Source organism: Gnatocerus cornutus, chromosome 5 (genome assembly GCF_029298725.1).
Source record: "Gnatocerus cornutus isolate USDA-ARS CGAHR chromosome 5, icGnaCorn1.1, whole genome shotgun sequence".
Lineage (NCBI taxonomy): Eukaryota > Metazoa > Arthropoda > Insecta > Coleoptera > Tenebrionidae > Gnatocerus > Gnatocerus cornutus.
The window spans coordinates 16604203-16627949 of NC_142237.1; the positions used below are offsets into that span (position 1 = coordinate 16604203).

The 23747-nt window shown below is 32.9% G+C and overlaps 4 protein-coding genes across 8 annotated transcripts; 3 read left to right on the forward strand and 1 right to left on the reverse strand.

Moving 5' to 3' along the window:
• The first annotated feature begins 13219 nt into the window (after window positions 1-13219).
• Window positions 13220-14341, forward strand: p23 (cytosolic prostaglandin E synthase). The gene is made up of 3 exons (XM_088036303.1): window positions 13220-13411; window positions 13687-13773; window positions 13824-14341. Exons 1-3 carry the CDS (start codon window positions 13398-13400, stop codon window positions 14260-14262), a joined length of 540 nt encoding a protein of 179 aa, XP_087892429.1. The 5' UTR covers window positions 13220-13397; the 3' UTR covers window positions 14263-14341.
• Window positions 14342-14470: 129 nt separating this feature from the next.
• Window positions 14471-17515, reverse strand: GlyRS (glycine--tRNA ligase). The gene is made up of 11 exons (XM_088036295.1): window positions 17155-17515; window positions 16759-17105; window positions 16398-16709; window positions 16076-16173; window positions 15815-16029; window positions 15603-15767; window positions 15300-15553; window positions 15130-15254; window positions 14919-15083; window positions 14685-14872; window positions 14471-14638 (listed from the first exon to the last, which is right to left on the reverse strand). Exons 1-11 carry the CDS (start codon window positions 17398-17400, stop codon window positions 14528-14530), a joined length of 2226 nt encoding a protein of 741 aa, XP_087892421.1. The 5' UTR covers window positions 17401-17515; the 3' UTR covers window positions 14471-14527.
• A 111-nt stretch (window positions 17516-17626) lies between these two features.
• Window positions 17627-18988, forward strand: aurB (aurora kinase B). The gene is made up of 5 exons (XM_088036297.1): window positions 17627-17871; window positions 17922-18113; window positions 18161-18295; window positions 18344-18734; window positions 18780-18988. The coding sequence occupies exons 1-5, from the start codon at window positions 17738-17740 to the stop codon at window positions 18864-18866; spliced, it is 939 nt and encodes a 312-aa protein (XP_087892423.1). The 5' UTR covers window positions 17627-17737; the 3' UTR covers window positions 18867-18988.
• Window positions 18989-19064: 76 nt separating this feature from the next.
• LOC148175169 (calcyphosin-like protein) lies at window positions 19065-22439 on the forward strand. 5 transcript variants are annotated; one of them, XM_088036298.1, is made up of 4 exons: window positions 19065-19180; window positions 21144-21480; window positions 21899-22108; window positions 22160-22439. In XM_088036298.1, the coding sequence occupies exons 1-4, from the start codon at window positions 19152-19154 to the stop codon at window positions 22259-22261; spliced, it is 678 nt and encodes a 225-aa protein (XP_087892424.1). In that variant the 5' UTR covers window positions 19065-19151; the 3' UTR covers window positions 22262-22439. The 5 variants fall into 5 exon arrangements, with proteins under 5 accessions (XP_087892424.1, XP_087892427.1, XP_087892425.1 ...); XM_088036301.1 differs by lacking the exon at window positions 19065-19180 and adding an exon at window positions 19735-19998 and having other exon boundaries at window positions 21133-21480; XM_088036299.1 differs by lacking the exon at window positions 19065-19180 and adding an exon at window positions 19735-19998.
• The last annotated feature ends 1308 nt before the right edge of the window (window positions 22440-23747 follow it).

Below are 23747 nucleotides of genomic sequence, written 5' to 3' on the forward strand. Positions count from 1 at the left end.
CACTAGTAAATTTAATTGTTGATACTTTTAACTGTACAAGACACGAGAATTATTGTTATAAAAGTTTCCAGACATTATTGGAATAGTTGGATAATGAGACTAACGAATTTGACAAATATTTTGATAACACATAATGGCAAAAGTGTGCATCAGCAATTAGCAAAGTCAAAGTCTATTATGTAATGAACTAGTTTTAGGGAAAACAAAGGTTAAACGACATTCTGCAAATAAGGCGAAAAGTTAAATATTAGCTTTGCAAATTCTTTGATAACACTTTTTCGGCAACAAAACTAGGGTAAAACTACAATTATTATTATTTTTGAGCTCGTATTTATTTGCTTTAGTTTATCGTGGCTGCTGGCTTTCGTAGAAACATGAGATAACCACAAATACCTGCGTGCTTGTATCAATAATTACAGAAGATTGATCATTCATTGTTTCAACACTGGAAAAAAATGATTTATTTATTAAAGCACCTAATTTGCAACAAAATTTAGAGACGGTAAACCTTTAAATACTTAAAACCCTTTAAACCCGGTAGTGGAAATGTAGCACAGCAATTGGTGGATATTTTTAATTTAGCAATCAAATTTAACAAATTACATAGAGGTTTTAGAGCAACAAAAAATTTAAGATAACTTAATTTTTAGAATAAACGACAATTTATAGGCAGAAAGAGTGGAATTTAAGGGGACTACTATTTTTGACGTAATTATTATCAATTACAGCAAATTACAAAAAATTGAAGAAGATATGAATTTTAGAAAGACCCAAAGTTTCCATTGAAACCTCGATAGTTGTCACGCTATTGTAATGAAAGTTTAGATTATTACTTTCAGTTCATTTATTAATTGTCTCAAATTACATACAAATTTATGCAACAAAAGAGTCAAATACAAAAAATGAAAGTATATTTTTGAGACGAACATAAAATTTCCAAAAATTATATTTTACCAGTGCCTGTAATTTTGGTAATTTTCGCCATATAGGAGTGAAATTTGAGAAAACTACTAATTTTCACTTACTTTACAAAATTTACGCCAAATTCAACAACGGAAAATACACATTTTATAAATTTTAGAATATGTAATTTAATTATGCTTGCATTAAATTAAAAATGTTATTTTAAGTTTACCGGGTTCAACAATCGGTTAAATTTAATTACACGCTTAACTAATCAGTACAAGATTGACGTGCAAAAATTATATGAAATTTATTACACCAGGAAGTAGTTTACGGAAAGTGAAACGAAAAATGCTTCAGTTTCAAATATTCTTTTTGTCTGTCTATATAAAAATATTTTGTAGCCAAAACAAGCAGCAAAGAAAGTTGTTTGTATGATTTTTTGTCCGTCAAGTCCGTTAACCGAGACCTTGAAAAATATTTTATCAAAAAAAAAATGGAAATTTTCATTTCTAAAGCGACCAATGCTAATAAAAGATAACAAAAAAAATTAAATTACAAATTTATTCTAATGCTCAAAACAAAAGCAAAAATTTTGGGAAATTGTTGATAACTACTATTTGAAACCTTCAAACTTTCAAACAACATAAATAATACCCAATAAAAATTTCTTTTCTTAAATTGGCAAGGCAATTTAAAAACCAATCAAGTTTGGTACTGTTATTAAAACTGTATTAAAAGTTTCACAGTGGACAAACTTGTACTTGCTTCGAAAGAAAAATTAATTTAGAGCAATTTTAACACAAACATGTAGGCTGCAAATCTATTTCTTCCATTAGTAATAAATAAATTTGATTTTATAGCGACATTCTTGGCTCCCACCTCGTAAATTAATTAGCGTATAAAAATAAAGTCATCGGCTGCTACCGCTTCTTATTTCCACATGATAAAGCTTCAAAAATATCGTGTTTTATACGAAAGATGAGTAACAGGATATGTACCAGCTCACGAGAGCATAAAGAATTACTGACGCAAATCATATCACGTTTCTTTCCTCTTTAAAGTCATACAACATATGTACACCGCTTTTAATCAAAGAACCGACTTGAATGGTTTTTCCTTTGTGGTTTCAACAAAAGTCAGTTTTTTATTTTAATAACTATCAGTTGGTACCTTCTAACGTCCTTAGAAAATAGCTGAACTTGGATTATTATGTAGAAATCGATTAATTAGTTATACGCACAGACCAAATAAATCATAGTTAAATTAATTCCTGCTGCAGTTTCTCTAATGAGACGCGGTTTGCTCCACTTAATTGATAAAAATATCTGTTTTTAAACACCGGTAATTTAGAACAGTTGCAATTTTGTAATTAAATAGAAGCAGCGTCGGCTTAAAGGTAAAGTTATGTCTTCGCTGGGTACATTCTACGGTAAGTAACCTTTTGTACAACCTTCCAGTCATCTCAGTGGTAACAAAACCGCTTCGAGTTTGTTCCTTTTGCTTTAAAACTTTAAAGGTTACAGAGTCATTTAAAGTGATTTTATATAATCCTGCAAAAAATGGTTTAACATTGCCACATTGTCCTATTCTTTATTTTCTACGATTAGTTCCAGTCGCCTGTCCATAATAGTCCAAATGTTGCTTTCATTGAGATTTATTATTCTCGTATAAAATAATTCTTATGAAATTAAGGCACCTGTTACAATTTCTCAATCAGGTTTTTCAATGTCGAACGAGCAATAATTGACTTCATTATGTAAAAAAATCGTGTGGCATGCCCACTCTTCTAGAAACGGAACCGATTTTGACTGCTTTAAGAATGAGTTAGCATTCTGGAATTGACATCACAATTAAGAGATGTGAACGAAAGTATTTTATTTACATAACAGACAACCTAAATGCTGCGGTAAAAATACAAATATTTTATTATGTAACGTCTTGTTGTAAATATTAACATAATAATTATAGTTAAGTTGCATAATGCAAACAATCACGTCGAGTGTCTTTGACTTTGACTATTTTTTTGACTTTTGACCCCAATTTCACAGTTCGAAAAAACTGCAACTTCGCTTTCTTCAGTTATGCGGTCTAGTTTTCAGGATGTTTCAAATTTGTCGCAGGTGCGACGTTCCCAAACAAGTAATTAAAAAGCCTTTCCTGTATTTTTTCACATCTTTCAAAGTCATTACCAGCTCTCTATTGTTCACAAGTAGCTGTATTTCATTGAAATTATACCCTGGCACGTTTTTGATGGGAAAGTCCTTACAATGTCCGCTTTTATCCAACGAAAATCAAAAATTGATTCTATTGCCACAATCCTGTAAAAAATTCTAACAGGGAAAAGTGTAATTACCTTTACCGGGACAGTGGGTCAATTTGTAAGAAGAAATTATTGTAATTAAAACATTTAAATCAAACAAACAGGGTCACGACTGGTATCTTACGATCTGATAAGTTCTATTATCTGATTCTGTATTAAAATAATTTGTTCATTTCCGGTTGGTTGTTGTCAACTGTTGCAATAATCTTATGAAAAAAACAGTTTTTAAGCAGGTTTTAAAATAGAAAGGAGTCCAAGTTGAAGGATTTTTAATAGAGCTTGCCAGAAATGTTATGCCAAAAAACAAGCTGCAATTGTCAGTGACGTTGTGGCATTTTTGGTTTAAATTCGTGCGACTGTAAACAAATAAAAAATATTTAGAATCATTGTTGAAATAAAACTATCTTTTCATGCATTTTGTTCAATTCCGCTGAATATAAGTTTGTTTGAATGTGTTAAAAGTTTATAGAAGATAAAATACTTAAATATCTAAAAAATTGTTCATTTCTGAACTTAAACAAACGAAATCTGAAAGAAAAGAAACCTGAAGGATTTCCCCACAATAGATAAAAATTAACAGCAATCTCGTAAATCTGGGCCACAATCCATTGAAATATTTTATATTGTGCATTGATTAAACTATGCTAATTAATTTTGCAATACAGCACAGTTATGCACTTTTTTGCATATAATTAACGATAAATCCACAATAAGTGTGCATCAGCTGCACTTGATAATCTCGTAAATTAATATCGCGTACAATTAGATCCGCAAGACCTTTGCATTTCCTCATTTTTGAAATAATTACCGCATAATAAATGATACTTGGGCAACTTTACACGTAGTTACAATTTTTATAATTCACTAATAATATCCAATCTATAAAATCTAATCACTTCCATCAATACAACATTAGCTCGTGATTAATTGCTACAGTTCTTAAAGGTAACTTAAGATTCCTCTGCTTCTTGTGCGATCTTTCTCAACAAATTACATCATCTCATGTCCAGTCTTGACCTGGAATCTTAAAATAATTAGCGTCGAATCTTCAACTTTCATCGATTAAGTTGGGCATTATTCTTCAGTTTCTTGTTTTAGGTGCCTGTACTTACGTAATAATAAGTTTTGCAGTGGTTACAATCGTGGTAATTGGATTTATCGTTACATTAGATCGGAAAATGGCAAGCTTAATACCACTTATACAGGTTTGTTAGACAAATAATCGTGATTTATACCGTCATTTTATAGTTATTGTTGGAGGAAGTCAATAAATATTTAAGATAAATTACGTGTAAGCCGAAGAAGAGCAAAACGACTGAATTGAGCTGTGAAATAAATAATCACGCTCAGGTTTAATCACGTTGCGTAAACATCACCTTAATTCTTCTTTCGTTTACTAAAAAAACGCAACTTAATGGAAACGGTAATGACACACATAACTAAAAATTTTAGTTACGACTATACAATTACTTTTTAAATGGTTAACAGTTATTAGACACAGTTCAGGTAGATCTGAAATTTTCTCATTTCCTTGTAACATTCACACTGCCGTTAAAAACGGCGACAATAATTAGATCCATCACATTTTAATTTCACAACTTGCAACACGTCGATGCAAGATCAAAATTGTTAAAAGTTAATTATCCGTTTGAGAAAACTCAAGTATGTTAGTTGCTTCCACATTACGAATGTCAGGGACATCGCGAAACTTTCACAACACACGAAATGCGATGAAAAAAGAGACGATAAATCCGAAGATGAAAAAGTGTCAGGAAAGCTGAGTAATTAAAATTTTATTTCGAGTTGATTATCCTTTAATTAATTGAACAGTACGGAAAGACAGTAAGTGTTATTTATTTTGTCGGACTAGGCGTAAAAATTTCCCATCATACATGCAATTGTTAACCTTTACGAGTTATTGATATTTTCATGTTTATAACTATACAAATCGCAAAGCGTGAAAGTTAAAAATTGGATAGTAGTTTCTGTATTAATCTATTATGGCCTCAATAACCAATTTGCATACGAAGCGAGGCTGTTTTTAAATCCATATCCGACTACGAAATGCTACAGAAATTTGAAAAACTCGATAATTTATGGGGTTATGCCTACATGTTACGATCTACTATTTGAAAGGAATATATTTATTACAAAATCGTGTAATTTATGTAACGTGGAATTCGACGGGGATAGTGGTGCGAATTAGAATGACAGGTCTCAGATAACATAAAATTATGTGATTTATTCAAACACTAAGAAACTGGCTAAGTACCTAATTAACTGTTAAATTGTATGCAAATATTAGACTGCGGGAGTGCGTTTACTTAATTTAGAATTAATTTTAAATGTGCATTTAATAAAAATCAATAAGCGTAATGTTTTTTGTCCGGCGATTAATTTCCATATTTTCACACACGCAGTCATTAGAAAGTTCCTTTGTTTGAAAATTTAATTGAGTAGAACCATCGAATTGTAAAAAAACTGTTGCTAATACTGAACTCTATAGAAAACAGAAGCTAACACGACACTTATGGGCATGAATACTGAATATCATCAAAAAGTGAAAATACTAAAGTTTATGCCAATTTCGATAAGACGTGGAAATTCGTTCACGCAATTCCGGTATATGTTACTTCCTGTAGACCATGGCTCGTGTCACACAGGGAAATTATTAATTGTGTAAAGGTTTCGTACTTTATACTTGAAGAATTTTTATTTATTGATATGTAAAGTAATTGTCATTAACGTAATTAGATCTTTACGTAATGTAGACATAAATACTTCCAATGTGCCTCTAACTATGACCTAATAACATGGCAGTTTGAAATGTTTCCAAGAAAATTTTACTTTACTGTGTTATGGTAATAAGTAATATTTTTATTATTGTAAAATATGGTTGTGATTCATTTTTATTTTACGTTTTATGGTGTCGTGGTGTTGTAAACATTTTAATCAGTATCACAACAAAATATTAAAAAAGACTTTAATTTTTCAGGGTTAAAATAGTCTTGAAGGTAAAGTAAATCTCTGTTCAAGTGAGTCAGAAAAATGCACCAAAATTAGTCGATTTTTATATGTAAACACGCGATAACTGTGTTTTTTATTTACTAACTCTAAAAATAACGCAACGTTTGCAAAGTGTTAATTTTTAGTTACTTATTTCTGTTTTCTATACACAGTTTTAAATTTTACAAATATTTACAAGATTCGAGTATTTAACTTCTTAAAAAATCCAAAGAAAAAAGCTTATCTTCATATCAATTGATGAATTCAAAAAACTAGAAACCTTAAAGAATTCAAAGAATGCAAAATCTAGTAGATAAAGGCAACTTTGCGAACAGAGGAAATCAAAGAACTAAAAAAACTGTAAATTCTGTGGAATTCAATAATAAATCACTAAAAAACAATTTAAAATGTTATAAACGGGTACAAAAACAATTTGAAACGTACAAATAAATAGGTATGGGATTCAGAAAGAATCTAAGAAATTTAAATTTTTAGAAGATCTACAAGCAATATGAAAGAATTTCTAAAAACCTCAACAGAATTACATGTAAATCTAAAATCTTTAGTCTTTAATCAAGAGAAAAATTCCGTGAAAAAAAAAACAAAATGACGTCAAGAACGACAACGAAATAAGGAATAAGGAAGCATAAAATTGGGAGAAAATGCGGATCTTTTTCATATTTCCCATTTAGCTTTAGAGTGTTTTGCAAATTTTGCTTAGCAATATTTTAATAGATTACAAATGATCATTTTGCGTAAATTTTGTTACATATTTTCCGCTTTGTAATAATAACTTTCTACTTACATATTATGGTAAAATTAAAAATTATTCCTGTCAATTACGTACTTATATTTTGGCCCTTTTAGTACTACAACTATGAAATTTAGGGAAGATACTATTTTTGAGTCGTGCATTAACTTTACCAAATTGCAAAGTTGTAGAGCAAAACACAGACATTTTAAAAAAATTATTTTTAAGAGTGTTTTCTTTTCAATTAGTATCTAGTCTACAGTTATCTTGTTGATAATTTTCCCTATTTACTATTAATTTAATTAATTTAATTAATTTATTATTTACTATTAATAAATTAGAAAATCTGAATGGGTCATTTATAAAGTATACAGCGTAGCTATAAAATAATCAATCACAAACAAGTAATTTTCCCCAAGAATTTTCACCAGCTAATCCATCAACATCAGAGCGAAATTCATCGCCAATCCATTTCGCAGTACGTATTCTACACACTTAATTAATAAATAATCTCTACAAACATCCCATTACCGAGTTGTTTATTAATACATAACATTTTTTTACTAAAATTAATTAAAATAAGCCACACCAGACCATTACCATATATAGAAATCGGCGCTACCAATTGAACTGGTATAGATTTACATGTTTTTTTATATCGAAACAAGTTTACCTGTTTTGAATATTCTGAAAGGTACGTATTTGTTATTTAAAGTAGTTTGACATATTAAGCAATCAAACGGTCGCAAATTTCTAAAAGTTCACTTTTAAAATTTTGCACTTGTCTCTGTATGGTCATTGTGAAAGTAAAACACCTGAGTTTAAAAATAACCAATGCTCTGCTTGTTGAAAACAAAATCATCTTCTAGGTCATTTTTTATTGTCGATTGAGATAATAGGGACGGATAGAATTTAAATTTAATTATAATCCTGACTGAAGTTTTTGGATGAGCGCTTTACGCTTTCTTTTCTTGTCAAGTCAATGAAGCACAACTGAACTGTAGCAAAGCAAATACAAATGTTCGAGTCATTTATGCTTTTTAAAAGACTTCGAAATTGTGTAACTAAGGACAATGGACGTTTGAGGAAAAGTCGTCGAGAATAGAAATTTACATTACCATAGGGACATAAAACTTATGTTGTTTACCATTTTATGAGTGTTTTACTATTGGGACTTTCTTCCTTTTTGATCTTTCTCATATTAATGCAAAATTTGATATTCAATAGGTACAGTGAAAGTTCTTGCATCATAATTACTTAAATTTTAATTGTAATAGAATTTCAGGTCTTTGACATTAGTGATGCTGAGAAGATTCCAAGGCTCATTGTCATTGTCACTTAGCGAAGATCCGTTAAAATAAAAACGGTGTAGGGGAAATGTTGTTTCACCTACTTTAAATTCAGAACAACGTGAAACTCTAACGTCTAATGGACTTGTAGTGGACAAAAAAACATTGATGCACATCCATGGTACTTACTGCACTTACATTTGTTCAATATTGCATAAGGTAACAGGTCTTTGGAAGTGTACACATTTATAAATTATCGAAGGCGAGTCAATAGTTACGTTTTGACCCCAGGCTATGGCTATGGCACGCCATGTCTTATTTATATAGAATGGAGGAGAAAGTGATTAGACTATATTTCAGCTAAATCCTTTATTAACGTGAAGTTTGTGGAACGAAGGAAGACTTTGATAAATGTCAGAGAAGTTGCGGTAGTTTCATATATTGTGGGATATTTTGAAATGAGAACGTAGAAATAAACGATTAAATTATGTAATTGCTCGCTGTAGGTCATGCATTACTTAGCCATTACTCAAAAATATTGCTTTTGAAGTGAAGTAAACGAGACAGTTGTATTTATTTCTTTATTCAATTGGTCCTTGGATAACTTTATCGTCCGAAGCATTGTTCCCAAATTTGCGATAAAACGGAAGCACACCGATAAACATTTACAACCTAATTCAGCATTTCCATAAGATTATAGCTACATCTACACACATCTTACATTCATCCTGTCATCAGAATAATCCCGACAACACACCCAATTTGAATACAATGCAATTATTTTTGAACAATACTTTCTAACAGATGAAAATTTATTAAAATTTTCATAGAACTGTTTGTTTAAGACGGTAGTGACCTTATTTTGCGCAAAATAATCAAAAACTTGTTCAGTATGCGACTTAATTCTTCAAACTTAACTGTTCTACATATTACAGAGACAATACTCGTACACATTACAACAGTACTCCAGTTGATGGATAGCGGCTACCACTATTTGTTCTCAAATAAATACATCACATAAAATAAACAGTAAGAAACGAACGTGATATAGGATATAGGTGTAGTCAGTTAAGGAAGCTAAAACGATAATTACAATGATGTGTAACTAGAACGACATGAACAGTTTTGTCCTATTTATCTAGAAAAAGTAACGCATTGTTTGTTATTAGGTATGGCGGTTATCAGTTCATTGATGTAGGAGTTGAAAAGTTAAGAAGCTTTTGAATTGAATCAGTTTATTTGAACCAAACCGTGACTTTTGCAGAGGTGCAGCAGCTCTGAAATTACAAAATCATGCACTTTACCTAATAACGGGAAAAGTGTTGGTGCGGTAGCAAAGCACTGGCAGACACTCTTCCGAGAGTGTTAATTTGAAGAATATAATTTTCTTCCTTAGATCAGTTCCCAAATTTCTCAAACTCTTTTGAGTCTATCATTATGTAAATACATATTGCAATATCCTAAAAAAAACAATTTTTGATTGCCTACATTTAATCGATTCAAATTTAAATTGCGTCGATTTTATCCGGAAAAATGTGTGTTAACCTAAATTTACTTAGTTTTCCAATTCTTCCAGATGTACTGACTTTCGGGAGATTACAGAATTTTCATTTTTGATTGAAAAAATACGTAAATAAAAGCAAAATCTCAGACACATTTTGATTATTGTAGCAATGAGTCTTTCAGACAGACAATAGCTTTCGGTTTGTTTATTGTTAGAACATCTCAACCACAGAGTAACCGCAACGGTAAAAAATGAATAAAAATGAAAAGAAACGAAGTTGTTCAATAACACGCAAATTACTTCTCACTAAAACCATAATGTCCAAATATGTGGACAGTGGGAAAACAATTTAGTAACGAAGATAAAGAATTGTACCAATAGTCAATAAATAAAGAAAAAAACGAAAGAGAGAATCAAGAAGCGAATCTGTAATGTAATTTGGGTGGCAACTCCACAATATCTACTATGCAGAGGTTGCAAACACACCACTTAAATTTTTGCAGCCAACGAGTTAAAGTAAAATGATTAATACGACAGAATCAGAATTTTATATTTACTCAGGCATGGCCCGGAAACTAGAAGTGAAAATAGAGACCTCGGATGTAGTTTTAGAAAACTAAACACCCTTTCTTCAACTTTATTGTTTCCTAAAGCTACAGCATTTGAATAAAGATGTGAAACCCTAGACATTTCCTGCAACAACAGAAGTACATTAACCTGTGAATTGAGCGACATTCTACCAAATCCTAATTTTGCAGTAATTAAAGAAAGTGTCTTTCACAGCGAAAGTGATCGTCCCATTGTACTGAATTACATTTTACAAAAAGCAACATTCTGTATATCGTGTTTACATGATTCTATTTAAATTAGACATGTTTATGTTTATTTACAGACATTTGGAAACCATAAAAGTCCAGTTCTAAATTCAGCCTTTGGGCGGATACTGGTTACGTTACTAAGAGCGATTGATAAAGTCCCCCTGACTTGATTTCCCATAATTAAAAAAATTATTATATTTAAGTTTCTTAAGAAAAATTAAACTTTCTATTTGATGATAAACACAGCTAATCGTTACGTTGTTCAAACTCAATGAAGCATTCATTCTTCACTAACTAAAAATTAGCAAAACATGTCAACGAAAAACACACTTATAACCAGATGCTGTTAAAACACTCGTCAGCTTTGCAGATGACAGGCTATTTTGACTGATTTTCACACAGAGATTATTAATGATTCGTATAATTAAGTTACATTGTTTGTTCATTACGTTCAATCAAGGAAGAATGAAAGTAAAAATACTAAAGTCTTTCATTAATTTACATAAAACAATTGTTATTACATTTCTTTCAATTACTACTTTCAGTTTCACCGAATATATTAAAGGAACACGCAAAATTTCTCTAACGAAATTGGTCGAGAAATTCATTACAAGAAAGTAAAATCAAACGTTTCGCAGATAGAAATGAATGATTTTTCTTACTGTACTATTTACAGTAATTTATGACCAACGCCAATAACAGGTGTTTTAAACAAACTAAGAACTTTATTACCGACATTACTAGTGTGCAGTTTTACAAATGAGTTATTTCCATTCATGTGTCACAGCAAAAATACGGAATTTTAGAAGAAAGAGGAGCGTGAAAACTTAGAGAAGAAATTCATCGCACGGTATCTTATTGAGGACAAAGAAAGACGTCACGTATCATCATTTGCTTTTTTGATTAATTTCTTTGGAGGAGAGTTAAATCAACAAAAAACATGGCAGTTCGCATCAGACATGTTTTATTAGACTTTCATGCAAAACTGTGGAAATGTAGATGAAGGAATTGAGAGAAAATGAAAAAGAGTGAAAGGTGGATGCTCAGGTCATTTTTTGTCAGCTAACGAATCAGTTTAAGTCGAAAATTTGGATTGCTTTTAATTGTCTTATTTTGAAACCAATGGAGTGGTAATTCTTTAACATAATTATCAGTCCGCAAAATTGAAAGCTAATGAGAAAGAAAAATTGCAGCTGGAAAGTAATTTACACCTGAGAAGTTGACGATGATGTCACTTGTCATATGATTCCGTAATGAGATATTTAAATTTAAATGTATTTTAACGGAAATGAAATTCTTCAGATGCCGAAGATACAAATTACAAATTTTTACAGCGTTTCAATAAAATGATAATTTGGGCGAGTGAACCCTTTTACTTTTGACTAATTTATTTAATTTTACTTTGTTGGGACTTTCTACACTGTTTGAACAATTTCTTGCGGTAGCAACAACACGAAAAACTTGAAAGGGACATCCGCAATGGAATTTCATTTAAGTAAATAAATTAGTCACTTCCGTTACATTAGTTTAGTAAATACCACCATAAAATAAAGCCCCAGTTTCATTTGAACACGAAATTTTGCAACAAAAATATTAATCATTTTGTTTTTTTACTTGATAAGAAAACCGGGTAATTAATAATTTAATCGTACCTGCAAATAATGCAATTGAAACAAAACATTAATCAGTTTATTTACCTTTAGATAAGCTGTTCTCAAATTTAATTTTTACGAAATATGTCGGAAGTTATTGTTCCTTTAAAGTAAATTTTTGAATTTTAATACTTAAAATTACACATTGTGTTAATATAAATCTGCAACAATAAGTGAAACATCACAATGTTGGTAACTTCCGGTTAGCGTTCTATTAACTGCGGATGTGATAACTGATACAACTCTGTAGGTCGTTTTTCAATGAGCTCGTGCTAACGGAGGTGTATATTATATGCCCAAAAATGGATATCAAAGTGAATTTTTTTTTTTTTTCAAATGGTCTCCAAAAATGATACTCGATAAAATCGATGTCATCATTAATCCTTATAGACTGTTTGTCATAAATCTGTTGTACATTTTTTCAAAAAAAGTCACTTACCCAGCTATTATCCTTAAACACCGACATTTCTGTAATTCCTTGTTTCACCATAAATTTAGATTTTCACTAAATCTTGCACAAATATATTCATAGTCTCAAAACTGCCTTTGGTTTTAGTTTTGCACTTTTGAAAATCACCAAAAAACTGTCCGCTTCAGCACAAACTTAATCAGAGCAGAATAATAATTGGACTTATATGCTCGATTTCACGCATTACGTCCAATTTAGTTTAATCAGAAATTGCCGTTAGCGACCTTTGTCTCATCAATTGACCTGTCTCAAAATTTACGTTAAGACGCGCCTCGACATTGTAAATCAACAACAATCTAACAACAAACATGAAAAAGCACTGCCTCTGCGCTGTTTCAACGATTCGTAACAACCTGCCGCGAAATATAGACTTTCTAATTGGTGGGAAGAGAACACGTGGTAAGTGATGCACAACAAAAACCGTAGCGACAACTTCAGTCTTTCGATTAAAAAGAGATTGTTTACGTTTGTGCACGATTTAATTATTTGTACGGTTACAAGGTCGCAGTTGGGTCATTTGTATTTCCCGCCGGAAGCGATCGACAGGATCTAGTGACTTTTGGTGATTCGTATGTCAAGCAGACAAGCGCAATCGCTCAACGCAAACTTCACGCACTTTCCCGGTTAGGAGTGGATAGTTTGGTCGTATTATTTTGTTTAATTTAAATTAATACAGCCAAAAATGACCCAACAAACGTAAGTTGTGTTTATTTGTAAGGAGAAGGCGGCGGGGGCGAGTTTGAAGTAGTTGTATGTTTCATTAGTTCGGGTTTTTCTTGATTTTTGTTCTTCGCTAACAACGGCCATGTTGTGGGCATTGTGTATAATCGATTCTAGAACATTCCTAATGGTGTGTTTTGTTAAATTGTGTCTTTTTGGGGCTAGTTTGTGTGTCTTTTCACCCGAATTGGGCCCCCTTTGATTGCTTCGACCACGTTTCGTTTTACTGTAGTCTTAACCTCACTTTTTAGGTTACCTCCTCCAGTGATGTGGGCCCAAAGAACTGGTGTAGTTTTCTTAACTATCAATTTAGAGGATGTCAAAAATCCAGATATTAAGTAAGATCAAGTCTCACGTCAACTATAATTCTTAATTCGATTTTTTACAGATTTACGAAAGACTCAGTATATTTCAAAGGCACTGGCGGCGTCGAAAAGAAGGAATATGAAGTAACAATTCCTTTATATAAAGAAATAGACCCTGAAAAAAGCAAAAGCTTTAACAGAGGACGATGTATTGAAATAATATTAGTCAAAGCCAATTCAGAAGGTCCTTTCTGGCCAGCATTGACATCTGACAAAAAGAAACACCATTGGCTAAAATGTGACTTTAATAAATGGCAGGATGAGGATGAATCCGGGGATGAACACATGGGTGGAATGGGTGGAATGGGAGGAATGGGCGGAATGGGAGCAGGTGGTGATTTTGAAGAAATGATGAGACAAATGGGTGGATTAGGAGCTGGTGGTGATAAACCATCCTTTGACGACCTAGAGGATGGTGAAGGGGCCGATTCAGATGATGAGCCCATTCCTGATCTGGAGTAAGCACTACTCGAATTATTTAACAATTTCCTTTTGTATCTTTTCATTCTTTGTTAAGTTAACAATAAAATGTTTAGTGGTATTATCTGTATTTTATTTCATTGTTCTGTGTTAGATAGGACCTCGACATTTTCATCACATGTAATTTCATGTATTCCTGAATAAACATTTGTAGATAAAAAAGTGTTTTGATTTGTCACTAAAAAACTCGTTCAGAAAGCATTGTTTTATTTTAATTGCCTTAATAAATAAATAAAATCGATTCCAATTACACTCCTTTACTCTCCTGTTGCTCAAACTTTGGATATTTCTGCTCAATGTCGCTCCAAGCTTCTTTGTTATAAGACAAGTTATGAACGACTCCGGCGATTTCATCGAGCTACAAAACGACTCTAAAAACTATGAAACAGAAAGTTGCAACTCACCGGAATTCTAAGTTGTCCCATGGAGTCTCGTTCCCTCAAAGTAACGGTGTGTGGTTCTTTGAGAGTATCAAAATCGATTGTAATACCATATGGAATCGCTATCTCATCAGTACGAGCGTACCGCCGACCGATCGAACCAGAACTATCATCCACTTTATGGGATACATCAACCTTAGTTAAGGCACCGGCTGTAATACACGATATAAAACACGTCAACTTCATGAAAAAACTTACATAATTTCTTAACAAATGGAGTAAATTCAGCGTTGGAACTTAATGGTAGAACTGAACATTTCAAAGGTGCGATGTAAGCAGGTAAGGATAAGTACGTACGCTGCTCGTCGTTTTCCCGCATTTTAAAGTTATGCTCAAAAATCGCGTACATGATCCTTCCCACACCTACAAGCAGAACTGTAATAATGACCTTAAAGGCTTGAGATAGTACCAAAAGAGGGCTCAATGACGCTGGGAATGATTTCTTCAACATGGAGAGTTTTTTGGTAGCACTTCCCAGTAACCATGTCTTTAGTCAACACAAATTTCTGGTCTCCTACTGCCATTTCAAATGACCTTAAATAGATACAATGTCATAATGCTCGAACTTCGCGCTCTTACCCTTTAGTTTCAAGATCCTTCTCAAGAGCTTTAACTTCTTCAGGCTGAAGGTTAGCTAAAGTTTCTGTGATAACTTTGGCATCCTTTTTGAAAGTTTTCCCCAAGACGCCTTTATTGGGAACTGCTTCAGCCACATCGACAATTTTCGGTTCCGCAAGTTTCTTCTCCGCCGCTAATCTGATACCAGTGGCTTGAGTGTGTTGTGTTAAGTCGTAAGCTGACCTGTCGGCGCATCCGACACACTCAATCCAACCCTACGAAGAAATTAACTGACTGTCTCTTTGTCGCGTCGTGATTACTTACGTAGCTGGTAAGACACTCCGCGTCCCAACAATCTTGCGCATAATGAGCCATTTCGTTGGCCATGTGTTGCCTGAATCTTAATCTCTTAGGATCAACACCACATCTAATTAAAAACTTATGAATGCGCGCAATGAAATACCCCAATGTAGCATTCGCCACCAAACCCTGTAAAAAAATCCAATAAAAAAAGGTCGTTTCTCTCGTCTCATTACTTTATCGACAGCGTTTCCTATTGCAACTTTCTCTGCGGGTTTACCATCCATTTGATTACAAGCTGAGTACAAAAGCAGCTCTGTGTCTCTAACACTATCAAATTTAGGATGACTCTTGTCCACGGGGTCGCAAAAATGCTCGATTTCGGCCATCGTAAATTCGCGGACTCGTATGAGCCCAGATCTGGGAGAGATTTCGTTTCGGAAAGCATTACCTAAAATTTTTATTAGTATTGTTTTTTACCAGTGGAAATTACTTGCCTATTTGGGCAGCGGCAAATGGCAATCGGCCTTGGTTGAATTCGAGAAGACGCTTGAAGTTGACGAAGATGCCTTGAGCGGTTTCTGGCCGCAGGAATCTAAGAATTATAACAGACTAAATTAATAAAATGCAAAATTGTGTCTCAGGGTAACATTATGTAAAATTCAGACGAATAGCAATCGCGTTATCTCACTAAAATACATATTTTTTGTAGGGTATGATAAAGAATACTTTTTGGTCTTATCACGAATTGAATATTCATCGTTTTTGTTTTTTCTTGTTTACGTAATTGAAATTTTTGTGGAGATATAATAATCTTACCCTTTGATAAGCCCTGAAGGTCCAATTTGTGTCCCAAACATCAAATTAAACTCAATAGGCTCAGTTAAATCATTTCCAGTGGAAGGACTCTTCATGTTGTATTTCTGCAGCACTGCAGCCATTTCTGCTTTATTCATTCCATCAAGCTTGATAATAATATCTTGGCAATCAGCTTTAACTTCCTCAGTTGTCTTCTTATCAGCAGAAACCTTCTCTAAATGCGCTTTGATTAAATGGTCCAATCTGAAACATTCTCCAGTTCCTGTGTCTTTTACCATAAGATCAGCAAATCTATCTACATGACCTGAGGCTCTAAAAACTGACAATTTAGACTGGGAATAGCACAAATGGGATTGTTTACTTTAAGACAGGCTCTGGGGTAAGAATTGAGCAATCTACTTCCAACATGTGTTCCTCTAGTATGAAAAACTGTCTCCATGCTTGTAACAAGTTGGCTTTAAATGCACACCCCATAGGGCCAAAATCAAACTGTCCAGTAATCCCACCATAAATAGCAAATGACTGGTCATAGAAAAAGCGCCGTTTTAATAAATCCTCCATTTTTGCTCTATCAAAAGAGACAACATTAGGGGCTAAACTCAATTCTTTATCTTCAAGAACTTTTTTCCTTGCGTTTAATTCCGTGACCGCTTTTTTCACATCTAAAACTGGGGCACCTTCGGCTTTTAACTTTCGCACTAAATCGCCCTGCAAATTTGTTTTAAGAAATAAACACAAACATATTGAGAATACAAACTTGCTCCTTCACACTGGCTCTCAAAGGAGCCAGAATTTCCTCCATTTGTGGATCACCCATTGAGTCAAAATAAAGTTTTAATTTCACGTCCCTGTGCTTTTTAGTTGAGCCCCACTTGTCTTTAGCAAGAACTGAACAAACGTGGAATGTTCTCAAAGTGATGCAACTTTTGACTAACTTTACGGGATTGTAAGTTGTGCAGACGTGGAGTTTAATCAATCGTAACGTTAGAGACAACAATTTCATTGACTGTTGAAAACTGCCACGAGGCAGAAACGATAATTGATGAGAGGAGTGAAAGGATTTAGAAAATGCAACTGGCGAAAGAGCATGTGCCGGTTAGGGGATTTCACGAATCCAATGGTCACCAATTGTTGCCTACACTGACTGTCATTGCAGAGGTCATTGTCTGAACCAATCCAGAAGCTCGAATGTGTTTAAAATTCAAACTGTCGTTTCTTGTCATATCTCCGGCGACGGTTGGTTTAAAAGTACAAAAAAACAGTGCACAAAAAGCGAGTATCAAGTTGTTGGTAGAGTTTTGTTACTGTCCACGTGTTTCAATACTTTAAAATTAACGAGAATGGAAAACCGCAAAGAAATAGAACTTGCAGCTAAACAGTATCTACAAAACTTGGAAATTCCTCCTAAACTTCAGAAACCCACTGAAAAACTGGTCAAGAAGATGATGTCGCATGATTGTTACAATAATCCAGAGTTAGTATCGCCAAACGGTATCGTTATCGATCTTTATGCTAAAATTTCAGATACAAGTGGTCGTTGGACGATTTTGAGCTAGGGCAACGTTTGGGTAGAGGAAAATTCGGACGGGTATTTCTCGCCAGAGAAAAAAAGACTGGATTTATTGTAGCTCTAAAAACACTACTAAAAAAAGAACTCGTGAAGGGGAATGTCGAACGCCAGATACTACGTGAAATTGAGATCCAAACACATTTAAAGTAATGCTTTTTGTGCCCTTTAACAAATTCTTATCAACTTATTTTAGGCACCCTAATATTTTACAATTGTTGTGTTGGTTCCATGATGACTTCCGCATTTATTTAGTGGTGGAATATGCAGGGAAAGGTGAACTGTATAGGCATCTAAAGAGCAGCCATGGAGGACACTTTTCTGAGCCTCTGTAAGTCCTTTTAATACCCCTGCCTTTTTGTTGAACAGTTTTTTTTAGAGCTGCAAAATACACGTATCAAGTCGCCGATGCCGTACATTACTGCCATGAAAACCAAGTAATTCACAGAGACATAAAACCAGAAAACTTGCTTCTTACTATTGATGGCAATGTTAAATTAGCTGATTTTGGATGGTCAGTTCATTCTCCTTCATTAAAACGCAACACAATGTGTGGGACACTGGACTACCTTCCTCCTGAAATGGTGGACAATAGAGTTTATGGGAAAGAAGTTGATCATTGGTGCTTGGGCATTCTCTGCTATGAATTTCTGGTTGGAGCACCACCTTTTGAGAGCCAAAATAGTGATGAAACGTATGATAAGATCAGACATGTGAAGATTAAATACCCTGAGCATGTTCCATTAGGCGCAATTGATTTGATTTCAAAGGTAAGATTTTTTTGCGGTTGCTCACACACTAATTTTGAATTCCAGCTTCTTGTGCGTCGTGACGACAAAAGACTGACGCTTCCGCAAGTTATGAACCATTCTTGGATTGTTACTAATAAGGATAAAGAGTAATAATATAAAAAACACATTTGTAATTGTAATTGGTATTTTTTTATTATATTTGTATGTATTTTTTTGCTTGCTAGTACGTATATTTTAAAATTAAAAATAAAAATGAATTATTGGTTGCATAATATATTCGTTCTGAGGATTAGATTTTAGAAATTTTAAAATTAATCAACCCCCAATTAAGTTATGAAATTGCGCAAACTCTTGAAGCGATGTCAACAAAGGTGATGAAATTTACCACTCCAAGTGGTAGTCGTATTCTTCACCAGTGTTCCATTAGAAAATTGAATGGAACTTAACCCGTTTGTATACAGAGGGTAAATATTCGTTGAAATGCTTAGAAACGCTTAGACAGTCACAATCATTTATTTAGAATAGTGACAATTTGAAAACCTAATCATCAAACAAAAAAATTGTAATTTTTTTTGCTAATGTAGGAAAGGCTAACCAGAAAAAAACTGTTATTCAATAGGTTCTTAATTATACCCATATGACAATTAATTTATTGTGAAAGAAATTCCTGATCTAATTATATTTATTATTTGTTTTCTTAAATAAAGAAAATTCAATTTGCATGGTTTTAATTGGAAAAGATATTGCCAGTTTTATTATTATTTTTAAAAAAGTGAAAAGAAAATCTTGTTTTTACAAAAAGCATGCCATAATCGGCATGTAAACTTAACTGATTATGAGACAATAATAATAATTATCTGTGAAACAATCCTCTGCTAAGCGGCCACAAATGATCTAATACGTTTCCGGTCAATCAACTAGATATCCTCATTTCCATTGTTGTTATTGAAAGAAATTGCTTGGCAACAATTCAACCCTAACATCGATGATTATTATATTAAATGTTTTTGAACGGAAAACCAGTTTAGTACATTGTCATTGTAATAGAAGCGAGTTATTGGCGAGTTCTGAATTAAGTAGTATAAATTGAAAATTTCGAAACCTGTTGAATTGCTTTTCGCTAAAATATAAATATTTTTAAAAAAAGTAATCACTTAATGAAATTTTCGCGTTTGGTCGATATTTCAATTCTCAGGTGATAATATTCACACACCCTGCAACGTGTCCTTATCAGTTTAATTAGTACAGTTTGATAAGTTCGGCGCGAGAAGACAACAAACAGGTAGGAGTTTAATTCTTACTTTTTAAGTGTGTTTCTATTGATTCGATTAATTAATTTAATACCAGTTAATGTGGTGTATTGTACTTCCTGAAAATTATGTCAATATTAGCACCGCAAACATTGATAAGATCGCAGTGGTGCACGCTACTCATTAGAGGACAGAAGGTAAACTATTGTAGATTATGAAATAGTAATAATTAAAATAAAATTGATTTTAAGTAAAGACTAGTTTACAATAATAGGAAAATACCTGCTTTTAGCAATGTTTTTTTTTTCACTTTTTCGTTACATGTTTATTGATTACAACATCCGGATTTTGATAAACGTTATCATGGTAACAAACAGTGAACGTGCAGATAATAATTAGATTAGAATTACAATACATATTTTAAAAAAAGTTAAAATTAGGTTTAAATTATCTAAAACCTAAAGTGATTAAAACTTTTGTGGCGTCTAATTGTATATAATAAATAAATTAAAACTCTTATACAATCTAACAATTTAGATGAAAATTAATTTAAAGTGCCCAAAAATATTTCGAAATTTCTACATCAGTAAATCGGGATATTAATGAGCCTGAATATAAAATATTCAATGGAGTCAAATACTTTATGGATTAGCTATTTTGAGCTGACCAGTGGTAACAATGGTGACTGAACATACTTTCGGGGTTCTGAATACGAATAAATAAGATGAATAAGTTATTGTTGGTTAATGACTTCCATAGATTTTCCTTCGTCCACTCCTTCCTATTTGTCTAAATATTTCAACAAAATTTTGTCCTTTTTTCTTTAACAGGCCACAGTTTGAAATTATGTGAATTATTCTCTTTTTGAAGTTTATAAGCTTGTGTGCTGTCTTGATTTCTTCTTTATCTTTCAATTTACATATTACCCACATGTAATTACGATAAAAGCATGTAGAACCGCAACCGTTACAACGTGCTTCCCAACCCGCTAATTGTCATAGATTTACAAGAAAAAATTATAATTTATTTACATTTGAGCGAACAATCGTGACTCATCACCTCATTACCACAGTTTTAAGAACATTTTGCCTTGAAACTTTCAAGTGAATTTAGTCCAACTTTTGTGCGTCTAACCAACATTCGTACCTTCATTCGAATTATTTTAGCATTTTTTTAGGATGTTTCGTCCCCAAAGCGCAACCTCTCGTCAAGAAACAGAAATGGCATCCAAAAGCCTTCGTGAACTACAAGCTTTAGGATCCAAAGCGAGTCCTATGCAACGTTTACGTCTATTATGTCTATCAAGAGGTGCTAATGGAATTTTGGGATTAGGACGGATGTTTCGTCGAATGGACGACGATGGAAATAAACAATTAAATCAAGACGAATTTCTACGCGGACTTCGGGAAACGGGACTCGAAATGACTGATAGTGAAGCTATTGCGTTGTTTCAACAGTTTGATGACGATAACAGTGGAAGCATTAATATGACGGAATTTTTGGTGCATGTCAGGGTATGTGAGTCATTTATTTACCGGTTTTTACTGAGTGTAGCCATGAACATAAATCAATTTACAAAAAATAACAACAACACTTTTTGATCTAATTGTAGTTTCATTAATAATTGTTAACACCTCTTCGCTAATAATGACTTCATTTTTTACAACCAATCGATACCTACCTGAAAGTTGTTTAGATTTTTTTTAAATTTAGTTGTCAGAAAATCTAAACTTTCAAAACACGCCAAGCTGTAATACAGTATCTTGTATTGATTTAAATGAATAAAATAATAAGGTCGTATAGACTAGAACAAACGTCGATATAAAATGAGGTGATCGACTCTCCATTACCGTAAAAGTTGCAACACTAAAAATGGTGGATGCGCCACTATTTTAAAAATTTAAAACACGAAGTAATTATTTGTTATTTAAGCCGCCAATGTCCGAATCACGTAAAAAGGTCGTCGATGAAGCCTTTAAAAAAATGGATAAAAGTGGAGATGGAGTTATCACCATCGACGATTTAAAAAATGTTTACAATGTAAAATCGCATCCTAGATACATTTCCGGCGAAGACACCGAAGAGACAATTTTGAAACGATTTCTAGGCAATTTTGAACAAGACGCTACGAAAGATGGAATGGTAGTTATCATGTTATATTAAGTATTTGTTACTCATTATCTATTATTTCAGGTAACGCACGAGGAGTTCTTTAACTATTATTCGGCTATAAGTGCATCGATCGATAATGACGGCTATTTTGATCTAGTGATAAGACAAGCCTACAAGCTCTAAGTTCAGTGAAGAGTGTGGCACTTTTAAATTCTATTCATCACAAATAATTCATGTTTATAGATGGTTGTTCAAAAGCTGACGCGTTTATTTTTGACATGTTTCTCGTTCCTAATTGTACCGTTCTTATTCTATTAAAATGTAGCAAAAATATATTATTATAATAAAGTTGTTTGCTTAATTTGTGTGTTAATTAAAAAAAAAAAAGAAAAGATACGAAATACTTCTAAAGATTAAAAACGAAGCTTTCCACATTTCAAATTTCGCTCCATCGTCTTTCGAACTTCTGGGTTTTAGAGCGGCGCGTGCGCTCCGTCAAATGTGAAAATGATCTTTGAAAATTTGAACCTCGTGGCTTTTGTTTAATTTAAAGTCTCATGTGTAAAAATGGAACGTGAAACTGTGTTATTGAGAAAAGTCTCATACCTAAGGGCGCGAGACGCTAGTTTATTACCCAGGGGTGCAGCAAAGCAATTAGACCCATGCAGAGCTAATTTAATAGATGCATTTGACGGAGTTACAGAGCAAGAAAAATCAGCGAATACGTTTTTGTTTATGAGATTACATGATTTTTTATTGCAAGGTCGTAACTGCAATCCTTTAATTGCAAAATTGCAAAAAATGAACTAATACGATTTTTGATATACTAATACACCTTTCTTTATTATAAAAGATCCGTTCAACCAGTATCCTAACTCTTAAGGCCACAATTTGAACCGATATTGAGATCCAGTTTATGCCATCGTTTTTCTGGTGATTTTTTACATAAGAAATAGTTCTTTAAATTTTTTACAGTCGAAATTAGCAAATTTTAGCAAAAATTCATGACTAAAACTATGCCAAACTTCTGATATCGATATCTCGCTTATTTTTAAGAGTAAACTTAAGTTGTTTACATCAGTGTACGCAGAATTTTACGCAGATTCCAAATCTGGGATTTAAATTCAGATCCGACAACAGATAACTGAGTTATGGCCGATCAAAGTTTCGGATAGTTGATTTCCATTTTTTCTCATTTTTCGTAATTTTTAAAGTTAAATATCTCGGAAACTATTTGAGATATTGAGATGCGGTTTGTGCCATTCTTTTTCTCGGCTCATTTTACGTTAGAAAATGTTCTCAAAAGGCCCAAATTCGATAGTCGATTTTTCGCGAAAAAAAATTGCGACTCAAACGATGAAAATTTTTTATTTTTTTTATTTTTAGCCATAACTCGTAAACCATTTGTCCGATAGATCTCAAATTTGACCAGTAGATAGATTTTGAGCTCCTCTTTCGACTGATGTGTAATTCAATGCTATTAAACGTCGTTTTCATTTTGAAAACATTGATTGAAAATCACTCTAAAATGATGTTTCTAAAACAGTTTTTGCCCAATACCTCGTTTATTTATTAAGAAAACTCACCAAATCTGGGCTCATTTTACGCAGAATGTCACGCTGAATTCATAAACATGATAATTTTTTAATTTTGGTCAACAAATAACCGA